The sequence below is a fragment of the Erpetoichthys calabaricus genome, chromosome 11, assembly GCF_900747795.2.
Source record: "Erpetoichthys calabaricus chromosome 11, fErpCal1.3, whole genome shotgun sequence".
In the NCBI taxonomy this organism is placed as follows: Eukaryota; Metazoa; Chordata; class Cladistia; order Polypteriformes; family Polypteridae; genus Erpetoichthys; species Erpetoichthys calabaricus.
In genome coordinates this window covers 136,782,443-136,796,283 of record NC_041404.2, presented here as the reverse complement: position 1 = coordinate 136,796,283, position 13,841 = coordinate 136,782,443, and the positions used below count along the sequence as shown (strand labels likewise).

General features: G+C 47.7%; 2 protein-coding genes across 3 annotated transcripts in view; one reads left to right on the top strand and one right to left on the bottom strand.

Annotated features, from left to right (window-relative positions):
- Nucleotides 1-801, bottom strand: part of ift140 (intraflagellar transport 140 homolog (Chlamydomonas)) — a 115,483-nt gene extending 114,682 nt beyond the window's left edge. Inside the window, exon 1 of the mRNA XM_028814027.2 lies at nucleotides 778-801. The gene's annotated coding sequence lies outside the window, so the exon portion shown is untranslated. The remainder of the gene's footprint in view (nucleotides 1-777) is intronic.
- Nucleotides 287-6,398, top strand: stbd1 (starch binding domain 1). 2 transcript variants are annotated; one of them, XM_028814032.2, is made up of 2 exons: nucleotides 287-606; nucleotides 5,168-6,398. In XM_028814032.2, exons 1-2 carry the CDS (start codon nucleotides 420-422, stop codon nucleotides 5,938-5,940), a joined length of 960 nt encoding a protein of 319 aa, XP_028669865.1. In that variant the 5' UTR covers nucleotides 287-419; the 3' UTR covers nucleotides 5,941-6,398. The 2 variants fall into 2 exon arrangements, with proteins under 2 accessions (XP_028669865.1, XP_051790236.1); XM_051934276.1 differs by having other exon boundaries at nucleotides 287-612; nucleotides 5,183-6,398.
- Nucleotides 6,399-13,841: the final 7,443 nt, after the last annotated feature.

The window sequence follows — 13,841 nt, the reverse complement described above, 5'->3', positions numbered from 1 at the left end:
ATATATGGTCAAAAGAGTGGTCAACGTGTCCGGACTAAGGACAGGACGTGACTTTACTCTGATATTAGGACTTTTCATCCATCCATTTACGAGAATCCGTTGTTTCCCCCACTAAACCCGAGCCTACCCGACGGAGCCCACCCTAGCCGGGCCGCCAGCTGCGCCTCCAGATCCTCCGCCATTCCCTGAGATGATTGATTTTACTGTCGCTGAGCGGCGCCCGCGGCTGTGTGGCTTTAACTGGGCTGCTCTGCCGGTGAGCGCCGCTCGGCTAAGATCGTCAAAGCTCGCTCGAGCTGCTCACTGGCGCCCCCTCTGTTCACTTCGGCAGCTCCCTAGCTGCGCTAAAGGCCGAGTGACGCCAGTCCGCTCAGTGGCTCTCCGCTGCGTGTAACACGGGCGCTTTGACCCCCGACGAAATGCTCGGTGGATACGACGTTTATCTGCTTCTCGGCACGCTCGTGGTGCTCACCGCCTGGGTTTTGTTCATAGTGCTGAAGAACGTGCTCGGTAACCGAAGCCCGGGACACGGAGATGGAGAGCCGGTGGCCACCAAGGGCGACGCAGCGGCCGACATGAGCTTCTTCAGAGACGGCAACGCAACAGGTAAGAGTCCCCGATCGATTTCCAGATCGCTGATATAGCGCTGTGAAAGCACTGCGCATGCACCGCCAGCGAGGCGCTTTCCAGGTTAAGGTGGCGATACGAAGCTGGGATGAACGTGAAATGGGGGGGGGGGCAACTTCAACTCCAACTCCTTGTGCTAGTCGGGCATACCTGAGCGTGCAGCCGGCTGATCATCCCCAAATCCTTGCTAAAGGAAACGCAAGGCAGGGTGTAGGAAGTCGCAGTCAGCACTGGGGGGGCTCTGCGCGTTCTTTGCGCCTGTCCGGGCACTTCTAGGAGTTCTGCCCTGCTGAGCCCCCACCGCTCCATTTGGTCGTCTTCATTTTCTTTTTCGTTTGGGTCGCGTTTACCGTCACTAAATAACTCTTGTCACGAGCTCAAAGAGAAAGGAGAAGCCAAATGTTTTACTGTCATCATCATCATCGTCGTCGCCCTGCCACTCCACGCGCTCGTCATAAATTGTGTTTGATGAGCCCACGAGTGTCTCCCGATGCACGTTTTCGGTAAAAGGAGTCGGGCAGTTTAAATGGACGTGTAGTGAAAGCCCCCAGCATGTTAAACAAAGGCACAGGACTATTGAGACACACCGACGGCAGTAACGATCGCAGTTTCGCAAACCACGTCGCCAGCCTGGAGATTTTTAATTGCGTACGTTTTGCAAAATGAAACTAAGGTGGGGGTGAAAACAACGCAGCGCTTTCAAATGCAGATCTTAAAGCGCACGGCACCCTGCTGCTAATCCGAAGGGACAACCCGGCCGTTTTCAGTCTCCACTGGGGGGGGTCGGTTTTTCAGTGAATCCGATTCAACCCCCCGCGACTTCGACCCGTGGGTCGCCATTTCAGAGCAGGACGATGAAAGGAGGAACTGCGCGCGTTAACCATCCCCCTTCCCCCCCGAGGTCCTGCTTATCTGGGGGGGGGGGGGTCCAGTCCACTGGCTCGCACACTCTTTAAATGTAGCAAGCAGGTTTCGCAATCTCTACGTCTTGGGTCAGTTTAGAAGTCAGGATTGGCGTCCTCGCTGCGCGCGTGCACTTTGCATGTTCTCCCCACGTCTGTGTTGGCAACGCTAATGTAGCCCCCAGGTGCAGGAGGTCCCAACCTTATTCGCCCCGTTTTACCCCTTTTTTGAAAGCATCTCGCCCCCCCCCCTTCAGTATTTTGAGTTGGCACCAGCAGACCCCATGACCCCGTGTTAGGTTGGAAAATGGCGGACTGACTTGTACCGTAACAAAGTGAGACACAAAGGGGAGTTTCAATAACAATAATAGAAGTACTGTACCTAACAATGTAACTCGACGTATTTAAACACAACTAATGATGAGCTGACAGCCGTCTACCAGAGTCGATGAGAAGACCCCAATCAGCGAGACCCTCGTTCTTATTTTCACCTGTGATTTTCGATATTCCTGGCGCGATTGTTGAAGTCTCCTGTCGCCTTTGGGTATTAATCGAGATCTTTGTGACTTCGGCTTTTTTTAAGCAAGTTAACACCTATTAGGAGAAACCCTGACCGTGTGTGTGTTTGCCTGTGCCACCTGGGATGGGCTCATTAATTATGGGGTACCGATACCCGAGCGTGGCATTAATCTACTCTGGATGGGGTGCCCGTCTGTCGTCGGGCACTTGTGTATATACCACAGTCACTGCCGGGGGGCCGATTTTAAGAATTTGTGAGCACAACAGGGTACACACACGGACATGGGGGGGGGGCACAGGCTAACCACACAGAGGTGATGCATACTCTGAGTTCACTGTGTGTGAGTCGGCCTTTCATTTGTCACTAAACTTTAGTGACAATCTGTTTGCCTGCGTCCTTGATTTGACACTCAAAATGAAAGAAAACGGTGTGTTCCATTATCAGGGTTTCTGTTTTGTCACCCAAAGAGCCCCCCCACCCCCGGCATGAAAAGGTTCTTGGTCGACCAATGGAGGGCTGAGGACCCGCACATCCCAGTCAAGTGCCATTAACAGGACCAGCGTGTTTAGGAGGCTGTGCCACCTCGGGAGAACATGGCGTTGTCTTTTTAGGATTTTCATCATCCTCGTCATTTACATTCTGCCCCCCCACCCCCCCACCAAGTGTTCGGCTTATTTAATTAATTATATCCTAATGAGTACACCATCATGTCGGACATTAACATAAAGGCTGCAACTTTCTTTATTTGCCTTTGTTATCTAATTTTTAATTCTTTAGGATACGACTAGCTGTGCTCCCCTTCTGAGACCTCGTCTCGAGACCAGCTGTTGGAGTGTATTCGGTAATCCATGCCATAAAACAATGCACTGCATTTGTCATTCCAACAAGTGGCGCATCACCAACTTGTAGGAATGAAATGCGTTACTACAAATGTTTGTGATGCACCTTCTGTTGGGATAACAAATGCCATGCATATGTCTCTGTTATATTCCAACTGGTATGGGATTCGTAGAAGCCTTTCTTAATGTCTGAAGCGGCCGTCCCACCATCAGAACTGGTCACCCACCTGCAGCTAAACCTCTCCTTCAGGCTCCACCCCATGTGTCAACAACTCTTTCTCTCTCTCCTCCAGGCTCCACCCCTTGGGTCAGCAGCTTTCTCTCTTTCAGGCTCCACCCCTTGTGTCAGCAGCTCTTTCTCTCTCTCTTTCAGGCTCCACCCCTTGTGTCAGCAGCTTTCTCTCTTTCAGGCTCCACCCCTTGTGTCAGCAGCTCTTTCTCTCTCTCCTCCAGGCTCCACTCCTTGTGTCAGCAGCTCTCTCTCTCTCCTCCAGGCTCCACCCCTTGTGTCAGCAGCTCTCTCTCTCTCCTCCAGGCTCCACCCCTTGTGTCAGCAGCTCTCTCTCTCCTCCAGGCTCCACCCCTTGTGTCAGCAGCTCTCTCTCTCCTCCAGGCTCCACCCCTTGTGTCAGCAGTTCTCTCTCTCTCCTCCAGGCTCCACCCCTTGTGTCAGCAGCTCTCTCTCTCTCTCTTTCAGGCTCCACCCCTTATATCAGCAGCTCTCTCTCTCTCTTTCAGGCTCCACCCCTTGTGTCAGCAGCTCTCTCTCTCTTCCAGGCTCCACCCCTTGTGTCAGCAGCTCTCTCTGTCCTCCAGACTCCACCCCTTGTGTCAGCAGCTCTCTCTCTCTCCTCCAGGCTCCACCCCTTGTGTCAGCAGCTCTCTCTCTCTCCTCCAGGCTCCACCCCTTGTGTCAGCAGCTCTCTCTGTCTCTCCTCCAAGCTCCACCCCTTGTGTCAGCAGCTCTCTCTCTCTTTCAGGCTCCACCCCATGTGTCAGCAGCTCTCTCTCTCTTCTCCAGGCTCCACCCCATGTGTCAGCAGCTCTCTCTCTCTCTTTCAGGCTCCACCCTATATGTCAGCAGCTCTCTCTCTCTTCTCCAGGCTCCACCCCATATGTCAGCAGCTCTCTCTCTCTCTCTCTTCTCCAGGCTCCACCCCTTGTGTCAGCAGCTCTCTCTCTCTTTCAGGCTCCACCCCATGTGTCAGCAGCTCTCTCTCTCTTCTCCAGGCTCCACCCCTTGTGTCAGCAGCTCTCTCTCTCTCTTCTCCAGGCTCCACCCCTTGTGTCAGCAGCTCTCTCTCTCTCTTCTCCAGGCTCCACCCTTTGTGTCAGCAGCTCTCTCTCTCTCTCTTCTCCAGGCTCCACCCCATATGTCAGCAGCTCTCTCTCTCTTCTCCAGGCTCCACCCTTTGTGTCAGCAGCTCTCTCTCTCTCTCTTTCAGGCTCCACCCCATGTGTCAGCAGCTCTCTCTCTCTCTTCTCCAGGCTCCACCCCTTGTGTCAGCAGCTCTCTCTCTCTTTCAGGCTCCACCCCATGTGTCAGCAGCTCTCTCTCTCTTCTCCAGGCTCCACCCCTTGTGTCAGCAGCTCTCTCTCTCTCTTCTCCAGGCTCCACCCTTTGTGTCAGCAGCTCTCTCTCTCCTCCCAAATCACAGTTCCTGTCCAGTACTTTCGGTGCCAGTGCTGCTACCCAATGAAAGCACTTCCAGGTCATGTGGAAGTCCCATTTATTAAGGAGTGCATCTCCCGACAGCATCCCACCCTGGTGGCACCCATGGTCCCCAGCAGGGTTGTGTTGCCGGACTATATCTCCCAACATTCCCTGCTGGTTCCCAAATGGGTGCCGATACGTGCCATTTCATGTCACTGGGGATAAGTTATCCCCCCAGCAACATCTTCTGGTGGGCTGTCCGTCCATCCACTCCAGCCATTACCTCCAGGTCTGGTTTCTTCCTCTCTCCTGGTCAGGATGCCCATCTGCCTGCTTGGAGCCTACCGTCTGGTAAGGGACCATCCACTTTTCTGGTTGGGATGCCCGTCCAACCCCTGTGGCATTTACAGTGTAAATCAAAAAGCAGTCATTATTTATGGGGTAGTTAGACAAGCAGCACATAGCGCTGCCAGTGTGGTGGGCACGAGGAGAGCCTGAGCAGACGACAGAGGGCAGCTTTGGCAGCCATTATTTAAAATTTGTGCATTCAGAAATGTCCGGAAGTTGACCGTTTTTTCCTCTTTGTATGCCATTCAGATTTGATTTTGCTCCTTGTGTGTTTCAGATGAACCCCAGGAAGATAACAGCAAGCCATCTGAGCCCACCGAGCGCCCGTGCAGCCAGGATGTGAACCAGGAGGGACTGCACCACCCCTGCAGTGACCCCAACACCGAGCCTCTACTGCCCAGTGCTAAAGTCCGCCACGTCTTTGCTGGCTCTGATGAGCGCGAATGTTTCATACTGCCCACCGCAAATCACTTAGTGTCGAAGGAAATCGGCGACGGGGCCTGGAAGAAGAGCGCCAACGCGGACTCGGGTGTCAAGGCCGCCTGGGACGGTGGCAGCGAGAAAACCGAGATCAGCATAATGGAGGCCACCATGAATGACAACGAATGGCTGAAGGCACAGGACGCCTGCGACGCTCACCTGGAGAACAAGGTGGCGGTAGAGAGTGCCACTGCTGCCACCACCGCTGCCACCGCCTCGTGTGACCCCGAGACGGATCACTTGGCAAAGAAAGTGGCGGCCGTTTCGCCCATGCAGCAGAACGTCGGGGTCACCTTCCGAGTGCATTACATCACCCACCTGCCATCCCAGCTGATCGCCGTCACTGGAAACAGTAAAGAACTGGGCAACTGGGAGAGCTACGTGCCCCTGAAGCAGGAGAAGGACGGCTTTTGGAGCGACTGCGTGGCACTGCTGCCAGAAGGCCAAGTGGAGTGGAAGTTCATCGTGGTGGAGGACGGGAAGGTCGGGCGCTGGGAGGAATGTCACAACAGGAGTTTGGAGACCGGCCACGATGACCTCTACGTGCACAAGTGGTGGGGCTACCACTGAGCGGACCTCCGCCTGGGACTCGCATGCACGCACTGCACTGCACTGAACTGTGGCTTCTTTAATAGCTGGGGGGGGGGGGATTGTTAAGCAACACGGTCAAGTCTTTAAATTTGGGTTCCTAAACCACTGCGTCACTTCTCACGACAACGCAAAATGTGCAAACAGCCTGGCTGCTCTCGCCTGCTCCTCTGTGTATTAAATTATTAAATCAGCTCTGTGCCAGTGCTACTCCAGCTTTGGGTGACGCTCTGACATCCGAGGGTTGGGCTTGGGTGGGAGGCTCACGGTTCAGTTTGCGATTCGCCACCATAGTGAGGCCTGAATGAATGGCCCCACGCCTGCCCACCCGCCATCGTTTCGTCATCTCCGGGGTTCTTGTGCCACGCCGTCCAGCGGTGGTTTGTCGGGTGTGCTTCTCAATAAAGCCAGTGTGGCTGATCATGGGACACTCATTCAAACGTGTTGTCTTGTCTTCTTTGAAAGGTCCATCTACAGGCCCATAAGACCCCCCAGTAGGTGTGCTACTTGACCTGTACTTGCCATTCATTTTCTTTCTAATAAGCTAAAATACAAAAAAAAGTATGGAAAAAAAAGTCAACACTTTCTCTAAAGGGGCATTTCCTGCATCGACCCCCTCCCCCACCCCGGGATGGCACAGGCCCCTTAGGAGGACTGGGGAGTTGGGTCGGAGGTCCCTTTCTCTGTGTGTTTTGGTTACATTTGCAGCGTCCATGGTGTTTGTTAAAGCAGTACAGTGCAGAACAACCATCAGTTTGGTGGCTGGTGAGCTTGGATACGATGGCTTGAAGTCCTGCTGTGACCCCCTGCCCCTTTAATCTCATTACTAGCCGGGCAGGCTGGCTGTCTAAGTAATCAGTGCAGACCTCCATGTTAATATTTACAGCATACCATCTATTGGAATGTATTTTCTAATGCATATAGTAATAAAAGTAATTGCATTTGTCTTTCCAACAGATGGTGCATCACAAACATTTGTAATAATTAAATGCATTGCGTTTATCTTTCCAACAGATGGTACATCACAAACATTTGTAGTAATGAAATGCATTGCATTTGTCCTTCCAACAGATGGTGCATCACAAACGTGTAGTAATGAAATGCATTGCATTTGTCTTTCCAACAGATGGTGCATCACAAACATTTGTAATAAATGCATTGCGTTTATCTTTCCAACAGATGGTACATCACAAACATTTGTAATAATTTAAATGCATTGCATTTGTCCTTCCAACAGATGGTGCATCACAAACATTTGTAATAATTAAATGGTACATCACAAACATTTGTAATAATTAAATGCATTGCATTTGTCCTTCCAACAGATGGTGCATCACAAATATTTGTAATTAAATGCATTACTACAGATGTTTGTGATGCACCATCTGTTGGAATGACAAATGCAATGCATTTTATTACTACAAACTACCTGAGCTACCGGTCTAAACTGGATTGAAGACTAAGTAATCAAGGAGACTTTAGTGTTGATGTTTGCAGTTCACCGACTATTGGAATATATTTCTAGTGCATTTTGTAATGCACTACACTTGACATTCCAACAGATGGCACATCATAAACATTTACAGAAAATAAAATGCATTACTACAAATGTTTGTGAAGTGCCATACCCTGACGTGTCTTATCTTGAGCCATGGAGACAGAATGTCGACCTGCCCTTCTTATATTCTGCTGCCAAAGTGACACCCAGATCATCGGCGGCGTCTGTGCCCACTCGCCTCCACCCCCACCCCATTACTAGAAGGGGCACAACTTCAGTCAGTGCAGTGTGGATGCCTGACAGCTGGGCAGGTGACATCATTGTGGGCACAGCCGACACCTCAGCACTACAATAGTTTGAATGGCGAATGGAGGTTCTCTACGGTGGCTGGAGTGCCAATCGTGCCACCAACTCCGGAGATTTCCCTGTTGGCACACGCATTTTAAATTCATTTAATTTATTTCAGTTAAATTACCCCTCATAGCCATTTTGCTTTGAAAAGTGAAATATTGAATGTATTTGTAAGAGTTTATTCAAGGGTTAAAATAGTTGCCCACAATGCAGCAGCCCAATGAAACCTGCTCTCGGACCCCCACGCCTGACAAACGGGGGCAGCAGCATGCTGGCCCGAGGGTCTCCTGCTGTAATGGAGGCGGCGGCGATGTGGCGCTTTGTGACCTTTGTCACTGTTTGTGCCTGCGTGTTTGCCAAGTGCTAATCATTAGCTCTGGGGTGGCACGGCTTGGCAACTCGGGACTGTCCTCAGCTCTCCATGCCGGGTGTGTCTCCACCAAGAACAAGGCTGAAGTGCTGACGGGGGGGGGGGGCGTATGTGCGACAATGAGGGAGGAGGACACAAAAAAAAAGGAACAACTTTCAGAGGGCAAACGTTAAGCAATTACAACTGGACATTCCTTCAGATCTTTAAAGCAGCCATTTCTAAGGTGCGCTCCTCTCCTCTTCTTCAGTGAAAACTAAATAACAGCAGACTCGTCCATAAAATGTGGTGACAAAAGTGTCCCCGCTTTAAAACGGAATGGAAAAGAACATCAGGGAGATTCACACATCCAGTCCACAGCGGCTCTCCTGGGACTCCCCACCTTAAAACACTCCATTAGAACATCCGACTTGATGTTTTTTTGGAAGAAATAAGTGGATAGGACTGGCGAGCTTTGTTGGGCTGAATGGAGTGTTCTAATGTTCTAACTGACCGACGCCCCCAGCGACCCCACCAGCTCCTTCCTGACTTGACTCTCTAAAAGAAAAGAAAAAAATGACGTCAGTCTCGCGTAAATTCGGCTTTTCGACCGATCAGCTGACGCGGGCTGACCCCATCACGTGCACGCGCCTGCCCTTGAAACGCTGCAGGTCTGCGCGTGCGTGAAATCCGCGTGCGGCCGAACGAGAAGGTCACGTGTTTCGAAGAGCCACCGCTACACTTTCTCCTGATGAGACCCCGATTTGTGGAAATTACCACCCCCCCCCACCCCGTGTACCCATATGTGACGAAAGAAGGCAGGACATCGGCGACATCCACCCCGCGAGTTATCCAGTTTGTAGACCGCCCAAGGTGAAGACCGAGGCAGCCACCAATCTTATAAATTGATGGGTAGTAAGACAGATAGCATGACAGACGTGAAAGGCATTATATAAAAAATAGATTCATAGGAAAGGCACAATATAATAGATAAGATAGAAATGAAAGGCACTATATGATAGATAGATAGTTAGGAAAGGCGCTATATAATAGATTAATAGATAGATATGTAAGGCACAATATAATAGATAAGATAGATATGAAAGGCATTATATGATAGATAGATAATTAGGAAAGGCGCTATATAATAGATTAATAGATAGATATGTAAGGCACTATATAATGGATAAGATAGATGTGAAAGACACTATAAGATAGATAGTTAGGAAAGGCGCTATATAATAAATTAATAGATAGATATGTAAGGCACTATATAATGGATAAGATAGATGTGAAAGACACTATATAATAGATAGATGATACTTTATCTCTAAGGAGAAAATGAAATTTTACAGAAGACCATCACTATTACCGCATTTAATTCCCTTCTCCATCTCTTATTTACATAGATATTTACTTCTCCCTTTCTTTTGTTTAATGTTGCCTTATTAAAAAGCCTTAAGCAATTTTCCTTTAGCTAAGCTCTCCTTCTCAGGGGTGGGGTTTGATTTGTCTTCAATTTTCTTGGGTTATAAATTGATCTATTTGTATGGAATGATTACAATGAAAATTAATAAAATAAAAATATTGAAGACCATCAATATATACTGTATATATATATATATATATATATATATATATATATATATATATATATATATAATATATAAATATAATTATTATAAATATTATATAAATTAAATAGAATGTCTGCCTGTCTGTGTGTCCTGCACCAGATTTCGGACCGGACCACAGCCCCGTGAAGTCAGCATAGAGATGGGCTTGAAGCTGACTCGGTCGATGGCCCCACCTTGCAGCGCCGCGCCGGACGGCCACTATTAATATCGCAGATTCCTGGCCGGCTATCATGTGGCACTTCACCCCACGTGGCCCTCTGATAGGCCAGTGAAGCCCCAGGACTAAGACAGGAGCTGTGAAAGGTCAGACGGACATGAAATCAGAGCTGCCACAGGTGCCAGGGTGCTGGGCCAGCGGGTTTGGCTGGACGCATCGCTCAGGCTGCCAGAGAAGAAGCCACACAGATAATGGGGCCGCAGCAAGACGGGAGAAACACAGCAGATTTCAAACACTAAACCTCCTCAGCCAGAAATACTGTAATTTGTGATTATGACTTACAGTATGAGTCTTGGAACAAGCAAAGCAAAACACCCCCTTAGTGTCGTTGCCTGGTCATTTAGTGTGAATGGTGGCCTGCTAAATTCCCTTCCTTTGTTCTTCTGCTCCTGCACATGAGATGAGTTCCTTACGCTGACAGATTTTGGATGAAGGCAGAGCAGCACACACTTGTGACCTTGACGGGCCACATGGGGACTACCAGGCGCGCTGCTCCACTTCACTGTACGGACGACATGCGTGTCCTTTGGTCTTTTTTTATACTTTTGTGTTTTTCCTTTTTCTCTGGACTGTTCAATGCAGGGTGGGATACTCATCTCTGCCATCCTATCTGATGTTCTCCCAAACTGTTCACGGAATTATTGATCAAGCAAGCAGACATTAAAAGATGAGCAGACTGAAGTGCTTGAAGGTATGAAGAGGAGCAAGTCCAGCGGATCAAGACAGCGACTTTAAAACGAGTTCCACCAGAACACGGGGACACCGCTGGAACTTTCACACAAATGTTAGGAAGTTTTTCTTCACACTGAGAACCACAGACACAAGGAATAAGTGATCAGGTGGTATGGTGGACAGTAGGAGTTTAGGGACCTTCAAAACACAGCTTGATGTTATTTAAATGGCCTGTTCTAATTTCATTGAACCCGACAATATGTGCTTTCACTTTGTCTCCAGTCCTGCACACTTGTAATGTTTATGATGCACCATCTGTTGGAATGACAAATGAAGTGCAAATGTCTCAATTATATGCCATCTGATATGGGATTCATAAAAAACAGTGTTAATTCCTGTGATGAGCCATCTGTTGGAATAATAAATACAATGCATATGTGTCTGTTATATGTCATTTGGTATGACATTCAATAAAAGAAGTGTTAATCCTTGTAATGAACCATTTGTTGGAATGACAAATGCAATGCATTTTATTTCTACAAATGTTTATAATGTACCATCTGTTGAAATGACAAATGAAATGCATATGTCTCACTAATATGTCATTGGTATGACATTCATAAAAAACAGTGTTTGTGCCTGTGATGCACCATCTGTTGGAAATGACAAGTGAAGTGAAAATGTCTCACTTATATGCCATCTGATATGGGATTCATAAAAACACTGTTAATGTCTGTGATGCAGCATCTGTTGGAATGACAAATGAAGTGAAAATGTCTCACTTATATCCCATCTGGTATGGGCTTCATAAAAAAACAGTGTTAATGCCTGTTTGTGATGCACCATCTGTTGGAATGACAAATGAAGTGCAAATGTCTCACTTATATGCCATCTGATATGGGATTCATAAAAAACACTGTTAATGCCTGTGATGAGCCATCTGTTGGAATGACAAATGCAATGCATATATCTCTGTTATATGTCATTTGGTATGACATTCATAAAAAACAGTGTTAATGCCTGTGATGCACCATCTGTTGGAATGACAAATGAAGTGCAAATGTTTCACTTATATGCCATCTGATATGGGATTCATAAAAAACACTGTTAATGCCTGTGATGAGCCATCTGTTGGAATGACAAATGCAATGCATATGTGTCTTTTATATGTCATTTAGTATGACATTCATGAAAAGCATTGTTAATCCTTGTAATGAACCATTTGTTGGAATGATAAATGAAATGCATATGTCTCACTTATATGCCATCTGGTAGGGGATTCATTAAAACTGTTAATGTTTGTGATGCACCATCTGTTGGAATGACAAAGGAAATGCATATGTCTCAGTTATATGCCATCTGCTATGGGATTCAAAAAACATTTCTAAGGCTTGTGATGCTCCATCTACTGGAATGACAGACACGTAACATCTGGATGATACCCAGACAGACGTACAGGCACTTATCCCTTTATTAAGGTGGATTTTTATTAGTAGTAGTATTAAAATTGTTGTTTTTGTTTGCTGTTGTATCACATGTCATAAGCTATATCAAGTAACAAAGGGTAATGGCTCATTGATACCCTTATTATTATTACTATTATTACTGATTAGGCCTTCATAGTGGTAACAAATCATAACGTTATAAAGTTTGTGATGTGTGTGTCTTTGTTGATTTATGATTTATTGATATATATACTGTTCAAATTAAAGCTGTAATTTGGTGCATCCAGGCGGGGACAAGTTGGCGAGTTTGGTGGGGCCCAAGAATAAGATTCTATGTGTGTGTGTGTAAGGGGGGGGGGGGGCGAAGAAACCTCCATGAAAAGAAACCCCTCTTAGTCAAATGAGAGTTCAGCGAGGAGCCGCACAACCAAACACGCTGCCATAAAAGATCTGCTGTTGTGAAGCTGTGGCTGTCCATGTGCCAAATGTCATTCGGTACCCTACGCCAGAGTCCCCTGTGTCCTCTTTGCAGAACGTCCCCTGGGCCCCAAGGTGAGTGCCCCTCGTACACAAGAGATGAGCCGCAGGCAGCTAAAGCCCAGCTCGGCGCCAGCCTACCGTAACCAGTCATCTAAACGCTAAGCTGCACGTTCATTTGTGGAAAACATTTCCGAGAAAATCATTCTGTGATCCCCAGAAATCTCGCAACAGCAGTGAAACACACGCACACGCACACAAACGAATGACATCGCGTCCTCTCTGCACTTCTGCAGGAGCTGCTACTACCACAGCAGACCAGATCACTCCAGACCACTCTCGACCAGACCAGCCCATTCCCGCCCATTTTCCAATGATGACGTAGTAATGGGAAGGCAGTGGGGTGCCGCAGTGAAGCCAAATGTCAGTTGGAGATTTTCGTTACGTGCCCCTTTATCCTCACAAATCTCAAAAGAAGTTCTTTTGTTAATATAGCGCCTCATGCGCTGGAACAGCCCGGGATTGGGAGGTTGCGCCCTGGCTGTGTAACGCTGCGTTGCAGGCTCTCCTGGACCCCCGGTTGTATTCCTGGCCGATGCCCCCTCTTTTCCCCTTCGATGCCACGCTGACTGGATGCCCGTTGGGTTCCGCCATTGGTCCATTTGCGGTATGTTCCTCTTAGCACCGTTACGCTGATTTTAATAAGATGCAAATGTTTGGAGTTTTGGTCACAGATGTTATGCAATTTATTTATTTTATCATTTTCCAGTTTGCCATTTAAACAAAATTAAGAAGACCCCAAAGGAAGAAAGTTAACGGCGGTACTTTTGTTCACGAATGTTATGTTTAATTTTCATGTTGTTTTGGTAAATGACAACCTGTGTTCTCCAATGGGAATTTCAGGATTTCCTTTCATTTAATCCACTGTCTCTCATTTCTTAACAAGTAAAGAAACAAAAGGAAGTCATTTGCGTCGAAATCACTAGAAGACAGTCATTAGAAGAAAGTTCCGTTTTAAAGAAGCTAAGTAGGATACCCGGTCATAACGGGTTAATTGAAATCGCGTTTCTCCTAAAGTCGAATTTGCATGAGTCGCAGAGACTTGTGGGAAACTCCCTGACTTTTTTTATTTTCTTTTTTCACAACAGAACGTAATGCGGGAGTAAAGACCAAGCTGTCCGTTATTTTCTATTGAAGGTCTATTTCTGTTGACATTGCAGAGGGTGTCCACATGGGGGCG

Coding starts and splice junctions, on each gene's coding strand:
- stbd1 (XM_028814032.2), top strand. CDS start 420: ATGCTCGGTGGATACGACGTTTATCTGCTTCTCGGCACGCTCGTGGTG. Junction 607..5,167: donor CAGAGACGGCAACGCAACAG/GTAAGAGTCCCC, acceptor TGTGTGTTTCAG/ATGAACCCCAGGAAGATAAC.